We start from the raw sequence: 15,843 nt of genomic DNA, 5'->3' as shown, positions 1-15,843 counted from the left end.
TCACGACAGTGACACCAAGGTACAGTCCAAAACAGGTCTAGCCTGCGTTTATTTCAGCAGGAACAAAATAAAACAGCCTTCACATTCAGGCATCAAAACAAAATAATATCCTACCCGTCAGGGTGCTAACTAAACAATGGTTCTCTGACTCACCACTAACAAAAATACTTTGCTGCTCCAGGCACAGAGGTCAAGGCTGCTTGCTCTCCAGCCTCCACTCAGAGAGACAAAACTCTCAGCTCTGCTCAGCGGCTTTATGCAGGCTGATTGGGCTGTTCCCACCACCTGTGTCCAAGGTGCTGGACAACACAACCTCAGCACTAAGGCCTTGCATAATAGCAAAACCTAGGGGAAACATACCGCCCATCCACAGTTAACCCCTTCAGTGTCTCACAATGGTCAGTGGTATATACAGTAGTCAGGTCCCGATGGTCAGTGGTATATACAGTAGTCAGGTCCCGATGGTCTGTCCTATATACAGTAGTCAGGTCCCGATGGTCTGTCCTATATACAGTAGTCAGGTCCCGATGGTCAGTGCTATATACAGTAGTCAGGTCCCGATGGTCAGTGCTATATACAGTAGTCAGGTCCCGATGGTCAGTGCTATATACAGTAGTCAGGTCCCGATGGTCAGTGGTATATACAGTAGTCAGGTCCCGATGGTCAGTGGTATATACAGTAGTCAGGTCCCGATGGTCAGTGGTATATACAGTAGTCAGGTCCCGATGGTCAGTGGTATATACAGTAGTCAGGTCCTGATGGTCGGTGGTATATACAGTAGTCAGGTCCTGATGGTCAGTGGTATATGTAGTAGTCAGGTCCTGATGGTCGGTGGTAAACACACAATGGTGCAGATAGTTAGAAGCTGGTCTTGAAGACAAACTCACCCTCACCACCAACTCAGGCTCTTTGCATCTTCTAATATAACCTCTCAATATCAATAAAATTACAACAACTCTAAAATACCAATATAGAAGCTTTATTAAAAACAATATATTAAAGTACATTGCAATTGTATTCTGAAAGCCCATTATCAGTAAGAGTGGAGGGGTTCCTAATCTACAGTAAAAGGGAAGGGTCTGGAGGCTCAACCTATTTTGGTTACTATCCTGTCCCATCCTTCATACTTCTTCGAGCAGTGGCCTACATTCTTCATCTCCAGCTGCCCGGAGTGTTGTGTTCTGGACTACTGGGATGCCTTTAAGACTTTTGTTCGGAGAACTATGTCCTAGGCCATACAGGATCTGAAAAGTAGCAATCGTTCATGCATCTTATCTGGTCCCACTTTCTGTAGTTGGGCTTCTCAAGTAGTTGTCTTGCTTGGTGAATAAAGACTGAGATTAGGGTCAGCACATGCCCCTCTGCAGAGTAAAAATTATTTGGTTCTCTTCCAAAACTTCTCCTGTATATTTCTGGCAACGTATGCCTTCCCCTAACAGATCTGGATGTTGGATCCTCCAGGTTTCGGAAGGCTTGGAGAGAATCCATGAGTAATGTGGCATCTGAAAGGTGGACATCGTGTTGTTGTAGCTCAGTCTTCAGAAGTGGAAAGGCGTAAGTAAATGCATTATGGCCGACCAAACAGATCGGTCCCGCCTGCCGTTTGACAAACTCTCCAATCAGATTGATGAGATGTGAATTAAATATCTGCTTCTCACTGTTGTTGAGGTTCTCATTGCTGAGGCCGGTCATCATACAAGCATCTTCAGTGATGGGTTTCCCTGGGTCCACACACAGGCAGAGCTTGTCCATCACCCGTGGGAGCTGCACCTCTCCCGACTCATCGGTTACTGGGTTCTCCAGAGACGACACATGGATGGCAACCAAGCAGAGCTCAGTTATTTTTGATTGATATCCTTCAAGACCTGTAGTTTCAATGGCCAGGAAGACAAAGGTTTTCACCTCTCCATTCATGACTGAGGCCATTGATGCAAACAAATTCTGTAAATGACAAAAAAATTAGCCATTTGAACGTTGTATATATGAAAAAAAAAATAAAAATAAAAAAAAAAAAATAAAAAAAAATAATATATATATATATATATATATATATATATATATATATATATATATATATATATATATATATAGGTTTGGGGGTCTCCCCCGAGGCCTAAATTGAGTTCCTGAACCTCTTTTCGGTCACGGGTGCTCCCGCGATCAATGTCACGGGTACATCCGTGCTCCGCTGGCTGCCTGTCCCCGTCCCCTTGCCCGCACTTACCTTTCCTGGCTCCTGGCTATGTTCCGGGTCCCGGCGTGCAGGCCGATCAGGTACAAGCACCTCATCGAGGTTTATCCAGTTTCTGCTTTCCTTCTCAGGTGTCCCGTCACGAAGATGAATTGGAGGAGGCGCAAGAAGAGGCTGAAGAAGAAGAGAAGAGGGGCCCTAAGGGGGGGTGCTGTCACGGATGCCGGTTACACCCGTGCTCCGCTGGCTGCCTGTCCCCGTCCCCCCACCCGCACTTACCTCTCCTGGCTGTGTTCTGGGTTCCGGTGAGTAGGCCACACGCCTCCTGCCTCCAGGCCGCGAGTTCACTTCCCTGAACTTAAAGGGCCAGCACCTCCGTGTTCCTGTGCGTTTCCAGATGCTTCCCATGGTCCATGTCCGGAGGCCCATATTCTGTGGTCCGCACCCTGTGGTCCGTGTCCTGTGGTACATGTCTGGTCCTCAGTATCCTGTGGTCCGTTCCCGTATGACTGTGCTCCTGCTGTGCCGTCCAGGGTTCCAGCCCAATGGTGACCTCCTGCCTTCCTGTGCTTCTGCCATGATTTCCAGAGTTCCATCCCAGCGGTGTCTTCATTCCGTACCAGCGTTACCAGTGCTCCTCTGCGTTCCTGCTGTCATCTCAAGTTGTGACTGTTTCCTGCATTTGTTGCCTTGGCCGCCACCGCGGGCCTCATACCAACCCCCTTGGTGGTCCAGAGGGTCCACAGACTCTTCCAAAGAGACTCTCAGACTGTTCGCCCCTCACTGAACCGTGACACTTTCCTCCATAAGTCATTGCATGTCAAAAAATTCTCCAAGAAGGTAGACAGAAAATGGGAAAAGAAGGTTACATTTCATTGATTTAAATGTATAAGAACTGCTCTGAAACGGAGGATTTCAAGATCCAAAGCAAGATTTTCACAAATTGGTTTCTTGAGAAATGTTTCGAGACCCTGAGAATACCCTGAGAAAAATACTGAAAAGAACATTGGCCAATTCTTTTAAAAGACTCTCATATCTGTGAAAGGACCCATCAATAAAACCATCCATCACCTACAGAAGACCAAGAACCCTCAAAAACCTACTGACAGCGAGAAAACATTGAAATAAGAAGAACCAAAGTCTCATCAGCAAATTTATAACCATTATACTCCCTCAAAATATCCTTATTTATATACACACATGTGTATACATGTCCATCCATACAGATCTATTACCATTTTTATTCAAGTTGCTGAACTATCATACAGTATTTCTAAATACAGGTAGTCCCTGACTTAAGGACACCCAACTTACAGACAGACCTCTCTGCCCACTGTGACCTCTGGTGAAGCTCTCTGGATGTTACTTTAGTCACAGTCTGGAGACAAAATTACAAAATAAACTAGTTCTGACTTACACTATTGATCAAAATTTTGTGTTTTCCATGAAAACTCGTACTTTTATTTTTCAAAGGACTTGCAAAATGAATCAAAAATAAGAAGGTTTGAAATTTTTTTTTTTTATTTGAAATAATGATTTTGTCCTTAAAACTTTGCTTTAAATCAGAGAATGTTCCCTTTGCTGCACTTCCAGTATTGTAGACCTTTGGGCTCTAGCAGTTAATTTGCTGAGGTAACCGGGAGAAATTTCCCCCCCTGCTTGAAGTTGGATCGACTTGATGGGTACTGTTTGTGCACCATACGGTCAAGCTGCTCCCACAACAGCTGAATAGGGTGGAGATCTGGTGACTGGGCGACCACTCCATTACAGATAAATACCAGCTGCTGCTATATGTATAATTTGGAGCTTTGGGCCATTGTCCTGTTGTAGGCTGTCAGCATGGCATAACATGGAGGGATAGCCTTCCTTATTCATAATCCTTTTGATCTTGTACAAATCTCCCACTTTACCTGAACCAAAGCAACCCCATACCATCACATGACCTCCACCATGGTGACTGATGTGGTCAGGCATCTATCAGCATCTTTTCAGTTGTTCTGTATCTCACAAATGTTCTTCTGTGTGATCCAAACACCTCAAACTTAGATTCATCTGTCTGTAACCCTTTTTTTCAATCGTCCCTGGAGCGTGCAAAGGTGAGAAGCTGCCAGGCTCCCGGGGCACCCGAACCCTTCCATTTGACAAGAAAGAACCACTTCCCTCTAACCAACTTCATATCCAAGACCTCTTTTACTTCATAGATGTCGGATGAATCCGCCTCAGGAGCAGGAGGTGGTAACTGCCGGGAAAAGGGGTTCAGGATCAGAGGCTTCAGAAGGGAGACATGGAAGGAGTTCGGGATGCACATGGAGGGAGGAAAACTGAGCTTATAGGCCACAGGGTTCATGCGCTTCAGTACCTCAAATGGACCCAGGAAACGCGGACCAAGCTTGTAGCTGGGGATCTTCAGCCGAACATACCTGGAGGACAGCCACACTTTGTCACCTGGTGCGAAGGTTGGATGAGGCCTACATCTTTTGTCGGCCTGGGTCTTGGTTCAAGCTAAGGTCTGGAGAGTCAAGTCTGCTCCCAGATTTCAGATCCTGGACCAACTCTTCCATGGCGGGAATGTCCAAAGACACAGGAAGAGGAGGGAGAGAATGCGGTCCATAGATCAAGAATGGAGCGGAGACGACGGATTATGAGTCCATGGAGTTGTAGGAAAACTCCGCCCGCGGCAACAGAGTGCACTAGTTGTCCTGATGGACAGGGACAAAATGGCAGAGATAGGAGCCCAGAGTTTGATTAACTCTTCCCACTCGGCCATTAGACTGCGGATGGTACGCAGAGGAAAAGTTCAATTTCACTTGAAGTTGGCTGCACAGAAAACACCAGAACCAGGAAACAAACTGGATCCCTCGGTCTGATACAATATGTAGAGGGAAACCATGAGGCCAGAAGATGTGGGTGAAGAACAAGCTGTCAACGCATGGAGCTGACGGCAGAGGAACAAAGTGGGACATCTTGGACATCGAGGAAGATCGGTAATAAAGTCCATAACCAGGTCAGCATCCGCAAAGTTTCCTGCAGAGCCGGAATACAAGAAGGCAAAAGCCTGAAACTAGCTACCTGTCCCAGAGCTGAGCAGAGAAAATTCAAACGTGGAGAAGCTTTGCTCTCACTTAGGGACGCTTCTCCCAAGAGCCCTAGGTGCATGTGTTTCCTGGAAGCTGTGGATGGACTGGACAAGTCTCAAGAAAGTGCTCCGGGCTGGCACAATAGAGGCAGAGGTTCTCCTGACTTCGTCTGGATGCTCGAGTAGTCAGACAAGCTCTATCCACCTGCATCAGTTCCACTACAGCTGACATGGTTTTTGGAAGACAGGAGCCAGGCGGGCAGACGTTGGGTCCTGACTTAGTTGTTCCAGACACTGCTCCTCTGCGCGCTCAGTAAACCGGATGTCAATCTGAGTGGCCAGAGAGATGAGACCACTCAGTGTAGATGGCAAGTCACGTGCAGACAGTGCATCTTTAAACTGTCCTGAAAGTTTCTTTTTAAAGTTTGCAACCAAGGTGGCTTCATTCCAGGCTAACTCAGAGGCCAGGGTACGGAACTGAACTGCCTAGTCACCGACAGATGAGTCCTCTCGACGTAAGTTCCATAGGGCAGTCTCAGCAGAAGACGCAAGGGCAGGTTCCTCAAAGACTGATCGGAATTCAGCGAGGAACGTGGCGAGAGTAGCTGTGACCGGATCGTTTCTGTCGCAGAGGTGTGTAGCTCATGCCAGGGCTTTGCCGGAAGGAAGGCTGAACACAAAAGCCACCTTAGCCTGTACTGTGTCCCCACATGCACAGAGGCCAGAGAAGATTTTTGTCTCCAAATGTTATGCAGGGTTAGGGAATGTACAGGGGAGATAGGAAGGACAGGCAAGAACAATCCCCAGCTAATTGCCCAGCCTATCCTAAGCAGTAAGTGACAACTGGTGATGTTCCCCTCCTGTGCCCAAGTGCAAACATGGAGACAAGATAATACAAACAGGAAGGTAGAGTTTCCAAGTACGGGTGACAATCATAAGGGCAATGCATTAAAAAAATCATCAAGCAAATGGATAGTCAGAAAGTCAGGCAAAAGGGTCATATATGAGAATGCAGAAGACACTACAAACACAAGCTAGATAAGTACAAGACTCTAGCAGACAAAGAGCACTGATCCACAAACCTTATATGAGAAGCGGATTGGATCAGTTCTCTGACGTCGGGACAGGGAGATGAGAATGGGGAAAGATTTTGTCATGCACAGGGGGTTAACTTTTAGAGAACCACATCAGAGTCTACAGGTGACAGATGGGCGTGGTGCAAATCAATACAGTGCACTGCACCTGACCAGAGAGGTGGTTATATACGTAATATGGTCTGACACTCTACATCCTTCTCTAAGAGCCATTCCCAGAGCATTTGAGAAGAATTTATTGGTGTGTAGAAGCGTCTACAAGTTTAATAAATAATAATTCGCACACAGATTACGCAGCGCTGCACAGAGTTTGCCAAATCAGTCCCTGTCCTAAATTGGGCTCACAATCTAATCATCCTACCAGTATGTTTTGGAGTGTGGGAGGAAACCAGAGGACCCAGAGGGATGTGAAGTTGCTCCCTATTACAGGAAGGCACCCACGTTCTCCCCATCACTATATATACAGTACATACATGATATCTTACCGGATCAGGTGACAGTCCCGCTTTTCCTGCTGATGGCTTTGGACAAGTAGGCAGGATTATAAAGTGTAGGACGGGTCCCCCATAGAGATGCGTGTGATCACACCCTCCAGCGGGTGTCACTGGTGACGAGGAGCCAGTCAGCATGCAGGCTGGAGGCAGACACTTCCTGGAAGCTGCTCGCTGCATCTGAAGTTTCGTTTTCTCTAAACTGAGAAGTTATCAGGTGTAAGGGATGACTGCAACATATACAGAGGTGCGGCACGGAGGGACCCTGACCATGGGATGCGGGGAAGGGGTCAATTTCCTGTAAATGGGGATCCATGCACACTACAGCTGCTGAAGAACCTCTTTTTTTTTACTACATGTCTACTAGTTAACTTAAAAATAAAACTACCTCTCTCTTGTACTCCTACTTCTATAGGAGACGTCTATGTATTACCGGATAGGACATTAACATTTGTAGTATTTACTTAAATTAAAGTTCATTTTTGTAATATTATTTCCAGTGCTGCAGATTGTATCATACTGAACCATAATTGGTGATTGTAGCTGCCTCTTCCACAAACAGCACCACTCCTGGTTACTGGTTTTGTTAGGTAGTCAAAACATATTGTCATAAATCCCCGAACTTGAAGGGCATCTACCACCAGGATGAAAGACTGTATGCAAATGAGCCTCAGGGGCTCCATAGGTGTTGGTGGAGCCTGGAGCCCCCCATGCTCATTTGCATACAGTCTTTCATCATGGTGGTAGATGTCCTTTAATCGGAATATTTGATCCAAAATTATTTCAACTGTGCCAATAGCGACATCTATTAAATGATGTAAAAAGGGGAGGTGCAGCTGGTGAATGGGGGGCGGGGGGAGTCGATGTTATACAAAGTAAAAAGAGAGGTTTTTGTTAGAAAGTGAAGGACCCCAAACAGTGAAGGGCACCCCAGAGAATATATCAAAGAAAAGGAAATCATTGGGAGTCTGCTGTCAGCGCTGGATAATTCTTCTCAGGCAAGTAGGTACGTATAAAATTTTTCTCAATTTCTTTTTTTAAAAAAAAGCTATTTTACACTTGCTTGCATAAATAGATGGATATAACTTATGGGTGCTTCACCTGGCTCACTGATGGGCGAGTCAAACAGATTACCTTAAATACTTTTTTGAACCCCCTGACTAACAATGCCTGCTGATAAAGGGTTACAAGTCCTCCCCATATCACCTAAACTTCTAAGCTGCCAGTGGAGCACTGTACCTTAATTACTGCCAATTTTTTCTGATGTGCAAATTAGCTTTTGTGACTCATGTCTGGTATCTGTGACTCTTCTCTCTCCCAGGCTGGCAGTGAGCCACACCCCCTTATTGTGACTGACAGCTCTGCCTCCTTGTACTTAGGGACCGTCTGCTAATATTCAACTACAGACATATAAAGCTCTATGTACAGATGGGAAATATATATATTTTTTTACACGGGTCCTTGTGTTACTCTGGTCACATGACATGAATGTAAGTAACATCATGTCAGGTCCTTTAGCCTTCTAACAATAGCAAACTGTACAGCATGTATGTGATTCTATGAACAGTGTCCAATGATTGACCACATAAACCGTTTAGTAAATAAGTATTGCTTTTACTTCGTAACTTCTTGTTCATACATTACATTCAACGTATGAAACACAGAAATTTGATTTCACGGTAGACTTTTATAAATTTTGTAGAAGTTTAAGGCTAAATTTGTTTTTTAAGGATAAAAATGCAGTAAAACCAGAGTGAACATACCAAATAAAATCAGGGAACGTAGCACATTTGATCCAGAGATTACCTCACCGATATTTGATAGTTTCCAACAGGTGGTAATACGAGAAGTATGTGAAAAATGGGATAATGTACATAAGAAGAGATCTAATCTCTCGAAAGATGAGTTTCAAGCTATTAAAGATCTATCTAATGACGATAGCATAATTTTAAAGAGGGCTGACAAAGGGGGGGCTACTGTTATCTGGGACAAAATGGCATATTCCAATGAGGCTTTGAATCAACTAGCCGACATTAAAGTATACAGGAAACTTCAAGACGATCTTTAAAAGAGAAAAATCGATCAGATCCTGGATGATGCGGTTAGCCTCAATATAATTGACAAAACGATTAAAAGGAGCTTGTTGAATAACTACCCAAGGGTCCCCATACTATATCTACTCCCTAAAATACATAAGAAGCTAGAGTCCCCCCCGGGACGTCCGATCGTCTCAGGGGTAGATTCTCTCCTGTACCCCTTGTCTATTTATGTAGATAGCTTTTTACAGCCTATAGTACATGGTTTGCCCAGATGTTTAAAAGATACGAGTGATTTTTTGAGAAGTGTACAGACTCTTGACCTTAGTAGTGTACAAATTTTGTGCACTATGGACGTTAAAAGTTTGTACACTAATATTCCAACCGATGAAGGGATGCATGCAGTTAGGGATAAATTGTGCGAGAATCCCACCCTATCAAATGCAATGATTGGTTTCCTTAAGACCCTGTTGGAAGTAGTACTTAAAAAAAACTACTTTAGATTTGGTACAGAGTTCTTCTTACAATTACAGGGGACCTCAATGGAGTCAGCTTCGCAAATATCTTTATGTCCATGTTTGAGGATAGAACTTTGTCTGCACATCCGCTCGGCAAACACGTCGTCCTCTGGCAACGCTATGAGGACGACGGGTTGGTAGCATGGAGCGGCACAGAATCTGAATTAAGGGAGTGGGTAGTATACCTTAATCAATGTCATCCACTTATCGAATTTTCAGCAGAGTCGAGTCCTACAAATATCCAATTCCTTGACGTTGATGTGATTGTAAACGAAGGGAGACTTACTACCACACTTTATTCAAAGCCAAAAGACAAGAATAACTTGTTGAATAGATTAAGTTTTCATCATCCGGGTACCTTTAAAGGGATCCCGAAGGGTCAATTTTTGAGAACACGCCGCATCTGTAATGATGATAAAGAATATAAATTACATAGTCAAAAAATGGTAGAGAAATTTGTCGAAAAAGGCTACTGTAGAAAAGAAATGATCAAAGTTAGTGAACAGGTAGCACAAGAGGATTGGCAAAGATTACGAGTACCAAACCCGAATCAAAAGAAAAAAGATAAGGGACATTTATTTGTTCTGACCTATGACAATCATTCTAATATGATTAAAAACACTATCCTCAAGCATTGGGATATGCTCAAATACGATCCACAATATGGACAAATGTTTAAGGAAAAACCCAGATTTGTATTTAGAAAGGGCAAGTCATTGGCCAATCGGCTAATACGGGCAGATATAGAAAAAAGTAAACCAAACAGACAACAGGTTTTACGAGCTAGACTTAATGGGACTCATGCATGTTTGTCATGTCAGAATTGTAACTCCATTATCAAAGGAGAAAAATTATCACATCCCTTGCATGGTACAAATATAATGATAAAAGGGTGGCACTCCTGTAACAGCAAAAACGTAATTTATGCATTAAAATGCCCTTGTGGCAAAATGTACGTAGGGCAAACCTCGAGATCGATTAAGATAAGGCTAAATGAACATAGGTCTGCGATCAGAATATATGGTAAACAAGAGAGTGGAGGGACAGTTAGCGATCCTAATACAAACAAAGGGAAACTAGAATTGAGGAAATACGGTGAAACAACAGTAGCGAGACACTTTAAAGAACAGAGACATCAGATATCAGAATTGAAATGGATGGTATTGAAAGAAATTTTTGGGAGTGATAAAGAACAGGTTAAGAAACGCCTCCTACAAAAGAGAGGTGTATTGGATATGCAGGTTGGAGACTAAAAGCCCTAAAGGGTTAAACGAAGAGTGTAACTAACGCTTTTCTATGAAATGTACTAATAGCAGTTAAACTAATGCATTCATTGTTAGGCTATGCATGAAAGATATGATCCATGATGTTTTTAATCATATATTTGTATAGAATATTATATATACACAGAGATTTCCGGTTACGGTCACTATAATTAGTGCTAATGAATGAGAGCTTGCTATGTCTGAGGAAGAGGGCGTGTCCCTCGAAACGTCACCAACATGGAGAGTACCTGACCGCTGTCCGGCGTGCAAGTGAGGTAGTGTCTCTGCCCCAGGGATCGTATCTATGTGAGTCTTTTTCACCATACCATATTATATGTACCGTACTACCGGACTTTATGAATATTACACAATTGTATCGGTAATTGACTCACCTGACCCTGAGGTAATTTCACCTTATGCAAGCAAACATCTAAAGAAATGTGCAATGTATATATTTATGGAACAAAATGAAAGTTCTTAAGAATAAATGTATGAACAAGAAGTTACGAAGTAAAAGCAATACTTATTTACTAAACGGTTTATGTGGTCAATCATTGGACACTGTTCATAGAATGCGATTTTAGGGGAGAGTCGGAGAATCTCCCGTCCTAGACCACTCCTTCTGATTAACTCCACACACTGTGCCTTTTTTGTCTTATACAGCATGTATGTGATTACATAAAAATCACAGCAGCCTCCATGGACTTCTACTCCTCTCCATCCTCCATGGGGGCGGCGGCTGTGATTTTTTTAATATAATCACATATATGCTGTACAGTTTGCTATTGCTGGGCTTCATGTGGTCAGATACATACATGGGGTACAGTTTGCGATTGTTAAGAGGCTAAAGGACCTGAGATGATGTCACGCTGGTCACATGACATGAACTGTGACCAGTAAGGAGGTTTAAGGCATGAGGAGGAGATGGGAGGGGCTGGATGAGGACATGCCAGGGAATATAAGATAAAAGGTGATTTATGTGGATGTAAGCAGGGTGTCAGTTAACAGGGCTCTATAGGAATCTGTCACCAGCTGTATATGTACAAATGGGGTGACAGGTTCCCTATAAAAGGTGCTTAAACGCTAGAAGCGTATGGAATCTGTGTTAGCTACGTGATCAATTGGGGTGACAGTGATAAGAAATCATACATGTGGGAGGCTTAAGGTAGTGCGTTGATACGCCAGGTAAGAGGAATGTTTTCTTTGTTTTCCCAGTGTTTGTTCAGTGATGATGTAATGCTTGTTCTGCTTGTCCTACATGTTGTAGGGGACAGATCTTACAGTCCATTAGATACGTTACATATTCTCTCACCCGACATTTGTGTTTTGATCTAAAACTTTTCATTGGGACTGAAAGATGTAAATGACAATACTTGTCCAATGGCTTCACAACAAACACTGAACGGGCCACATTTATTTATAAAACCAGCAAGTCTTTTTCTAGCCGTCTTATGCGGTTTTGGCACATTCGGAGCTAAAGTATATTTTATATTTTTTACCACGCGCACTTAAATCTCAGCACGCTCTACTTTTGCAAGTCACGCGCATCAAAAACGCACCATACAAGTCTATGGAGATGCATCAAAAACGCATTGAACTCTGAGACACTTGCAAGTGCAATGTGTTTTTCACGCATCAATTGCCATAGAAAAGATAGAGCTCGGTCCTGAGCATTGAACGCATTGAAATTGCATTGAAAATAAGCGTGAAAAACAGACACTGAACAAACTGACTGAAAACTGATTGCACTCTGTTGAAAAATGTCAGTTTTTCACTGACCAAACCCTGATCAGACTCTGACGTGATCTGCAACGCAAGTGTGGAAGGGGCCTAAGAGGCAAAGTCTCTTCAGTCAGTTGGAATGTGTGATGTGAAGAAAGTTAAATACAATAAAAATTTTATTACCCGTTATAATAATAAGCACAATGCAATAAGAAAAATTGTGCAAAAACAGAATGCCAGGTTTTAACTAGATACATATTTAAAAGAATTTCTTCCACAAATCCCAAAATGTCACCAAATATAGAAAATACTTTAGCTCACGACTATAAAAAAAAAAAAAAAAAAGAAATACTGGTTTTGTAAAAAAACAAAAAACACTGGATTGGCCACTTTTTTTAAGTTGTAAAGTTATTTGACAAGTATCGTCTTTTAAATCTTTCAATTAAAAATTTCAAATTAAAACATATGTCGGGTCGGATAAAATATGCAACGTATCTAATCGACTGGATGATCTTTCCCGACAAGATCTAGGACGAGCAAGTAAATAAAAAGAAAGAATTCCTTTTACACATTGGGGCAGATTTACTTACCCGGTCCAGTCACGATCCAGCGGCAGGTTCTCCGACGAGGATTCGGGTCTGCCGGGATTCACTATGGTCCGTGCGTCCGATATCCAGCAGGTGTCGCTGCTGCGCTGAGGTCCGCCGGAGTTCACCTTCTTCTTCCCGGTGCATGTAAGTGCTGATCTTGCGGCACAAATTCTTCTTTAAATTCCGCAGTTTTTTCCAAATCGGCCGAGTTCTCCGACGGCAAACTCTCGGAAATCGGCGGGAAACCCGCCTAAAGTGCGCGATTCGGACCTTTAGTCACCTTAGGCTACCCTTAGAACCTTAGGTTCTCAATGCCTTCCCTGTATCTCCCCTGGGAACATCACTTTTCAAAAATCCACACTTCTACCTCTGTATTTACAGTGTGATCTCTATCGGTCGTATACCTTTACTATCACTTATTTTGTCCTTCCTCGGCTTCCGTAACTGTAGTCCTAAGAGCACGTGTGACCCTAACCTGCTTCCGTAGTTGTAGTTAGTCCAGCAAACACTTTCTTTTGTTCCCGTGAGACCACTATAGCTGTAGTTACACAAAAAGAATTTATGACACGCATATGTTAAAAATATACCATATTTTTTGGACTATAAGACTCACTTTTTAGCAAGAAAAAAAATCTTACTAAAAAGCACCTGCGTCTTATAGACCGAAGGTCAGGAGGATCCAGCACTGCCAGACCCTCCTGACCGCTGTAATGGAGATCGGATGATGCCCTGACATAGCGCTTCATCAGATCTCCCAGAGAGGAGTCTCCGCACTGCTCTCTCCCTCTCCCTCTGCCTACAGGACCTGCGACTGATCACATGCTTCTTACATCACCACATACTGCCGAGAATTGTGACAGGCTGAGCTGGGACAGAGTAAGAAGAGGGGAGGGGTTCAGTGTGTGTAGAGTAGTTCCCAGTGCGTTCCTTATTTGTGTATAGTAGAGCGGTGTGTGTGTATTCATGTGTATAGCTGATGTGTGTGTAAATGTATGGATGAAGCAGAGCTGTGTGTGCTGTGCTTTAGTGCGACCAACAAGGATATTTTAATTGGTGTAAAATATATTTTTCCTTTTATGGAAGCCTAAATCTGGGCTGCGTCCTATAGTAAGCAGCGTCTTATAGTCCAAAAAAATACGGGTAATTTATTTCTATCCAATTACACTAAGTTAATACACAAGCATTACTGTTTTTGTATGCATTATCAACTATTCCAATTAGCAAAGGAGGACCTACTTTTAGCATATATGCACCTGAAGTTCATTAATAGCGGAAGTTATCCTCGTGTATGTAAAGTATTTAACCCCTTAAGGATGAGGCACTTTTTCAGTTTTTCCATTTTTCACTCCCCACCTTCAAAAATCTAGAACTTTTATTATGTTTCTATGTAAAGAGTTGTGTTTGGGCTTGTTTTCTGCGTAACAAATTGCACTTCATATTGACGGTATTTATTATTTCATGCCATGTACTGGGAAGCGGGAAAAAAAAAAAATCCGCAAATGCAGTGAAAGTGATGAAAAAAAAATGCATTTGCGCCATAGTCTTGTGGGCTTGGATTTTATGGCTTTCACTGAGCACCACAAATCACATGTCTACTTTATTCATTGCGTCGATCACGAGGATAACAAATTTGTATAGGTTTTATAGTGTTTTCATACATTTACAAAAAAAAAATTCTTCTTTTTGCCATGTTCTGGCGCTTATAACTTTTTCATACTTCAGTGCACGGAGCTGTGGATAGTGTAATTTTTTTGCGACTTTTGATTACATTTTTAATGCTATCATTTTGAGGACTGTACGGCCTTTTGATCACTTTTTATATTTTTCAAAATGGCAAAAAGTGGCACTTTCAACTTTAACCCCGTAGCGGAAAGTTGCGCCCAAACACAGTGAAAAATTGTTATTAAATTTTGATAGATTGGACATTTTGGGACACGATGATACCAAAGATGTTTAAGATTGTTACTGTTTATTTGCTTTTTTTTTTTTTTTTATATATGTGATCTAGGGAAAGGGGGGTGATTTAAACTAACTTTTTACTATTTTTTTCATATTTCAAAAAAAAGATTTTTACATTTTTTTAACCATTATTTCAGATCTTCCAGGCCAATTTAACCCTGCCAGGTCCGAGTGCTGATACTATATACTGCAATACCACTGTATTTTACTAGGATTTCTAATAGCCTGCCATCTGCTGGCTATTAGAGATCATTGCACATGGCAAGCTTACGAGTCTCAATGAGACTGTAGGCTGCCATGCCAACTGATCCAAGATGGCGGCGCCCATTTAAAGGTAAGTTAGGTGCTGCGGTCGGGTTCAACCACGGCAGTAACAGGCGGGCGTCAGCTGTGCTATACAGCCAACACCCGTTGTGTATGGCGAGAGCTCAGCTTGTGAGCCTTCTCCATACACCCTTGGCAGCACGAGGACCATATAGTTCGTCCTCGGTCACAGAGGTGTTAAGGGAGTCTGACTCGCCCATCAGCGAACCAGTCGAGGTGCTCAGTTCGAGGGCAAAATGTGTTGTTTTTATAAGCTACATCTATGGGTTTTTATTTCATTTATGTATAAGCAAGTAAAATAGCATTTTAAAGAAATAGGGAAAAATAATACATTTTATAGTAACCCGAGGGAAATTATCCAGCACTGGAAACAAACGCCCAACAATTTCCTTTTCCTTGAGTTGCAAGACTTGGATCCGGGTTCCTTACAGAGGAGGATCAGCCTATGGATGTGGAGCAGAAGGATAACTACCGACAGTCCTTACTTGGGGTTGCTTATACATTGTTCTTTGCTACTCCTTAGGGTAATACACCAAAGGAGAGCCCCTTCTCTTCATTTTTACTTTCATAGGGAGCG

General features: G+C 42.8%; 1 protein-coding gene across 3 annotated transcripts; it reads right to left on the bottom strand.

The window, feature by feature from the left end:
- Window positions 1-1,012: 1,012 nt before the first annotated feature.
- On the bottom strand, window positions 1,013-7,050 carry LOC140077145 (three prime repair exonuclease 2-like). 3 transcript variants are annotated; one of them, XM_072124054.1, is made up of 2 exons: window positions 6,835-7,050; window positions 1,013-1,941 (listed from the first exon to the last, which is right to left on the bottom strand). In XM_072124054.1, exons 1-2 carry the CDS (start codon window positions 7,030-7,032, stop codon window positions 1,222-1,224), a joined length of 918 nt encoding a protein of 305 aa, XP_071980155.1. In that variant the 5' UTR covers window positions 7,033-7,050; the 3' UTR covers window positions 1,013-1,221. The 3 variants fall into 3 exon arrangements, with proteins under 3 accessions (XP_071980155.1, XP_071980156.1, XP_071980157.1); XM_072124055.1 differs by having other exon boundaries at window positions 6,847-7,047; XM_072124056.1 differs by lacking the exon at window positions 6,835-7,050 and adding an exon at window positions 6,350-6,392.
- Between the last annotated feature and the right edge of the window lie 8,793 nt (window positions 7,051-15,843).

The sequence above is a fragment of the Engystomops pustulosus genome, chromosome 9, assembly GCF_040894005.1.
Source record: "Engystomops pustulosus chromosome 9, aEngPut4.maternal, whole genome shotgun sequence".
Classification (NCBI taxonomy): Eukaryota; Metazoa; Chordata; class Amphibia; order Anura; family Leptodactylidae; genus Engystomops; species Engystomops pustulosus.
Note: the sequence above shows the minus strand (reverse complement) of the source record. Positions and strands in the feature narration are given on the sequence as shown.

Bases quoted from the DNA above. Each gene is read 5' to 3' on its own strand.
- LOC140077145 (XM_072124054.1), bottom strand. From the start codon at position 7,032: ATGCAGCGAGCAGCTTCCAGGAAGTGTCTGCCTCCAGCCTGCATGCTG. The intron at 1,942-6,834 runs GTATGTACTGTA...TGTCATTTACAG, and splicing joins CTGATCCGGTAAGATATCAT to AATTTGTTTGCATCAATGGC.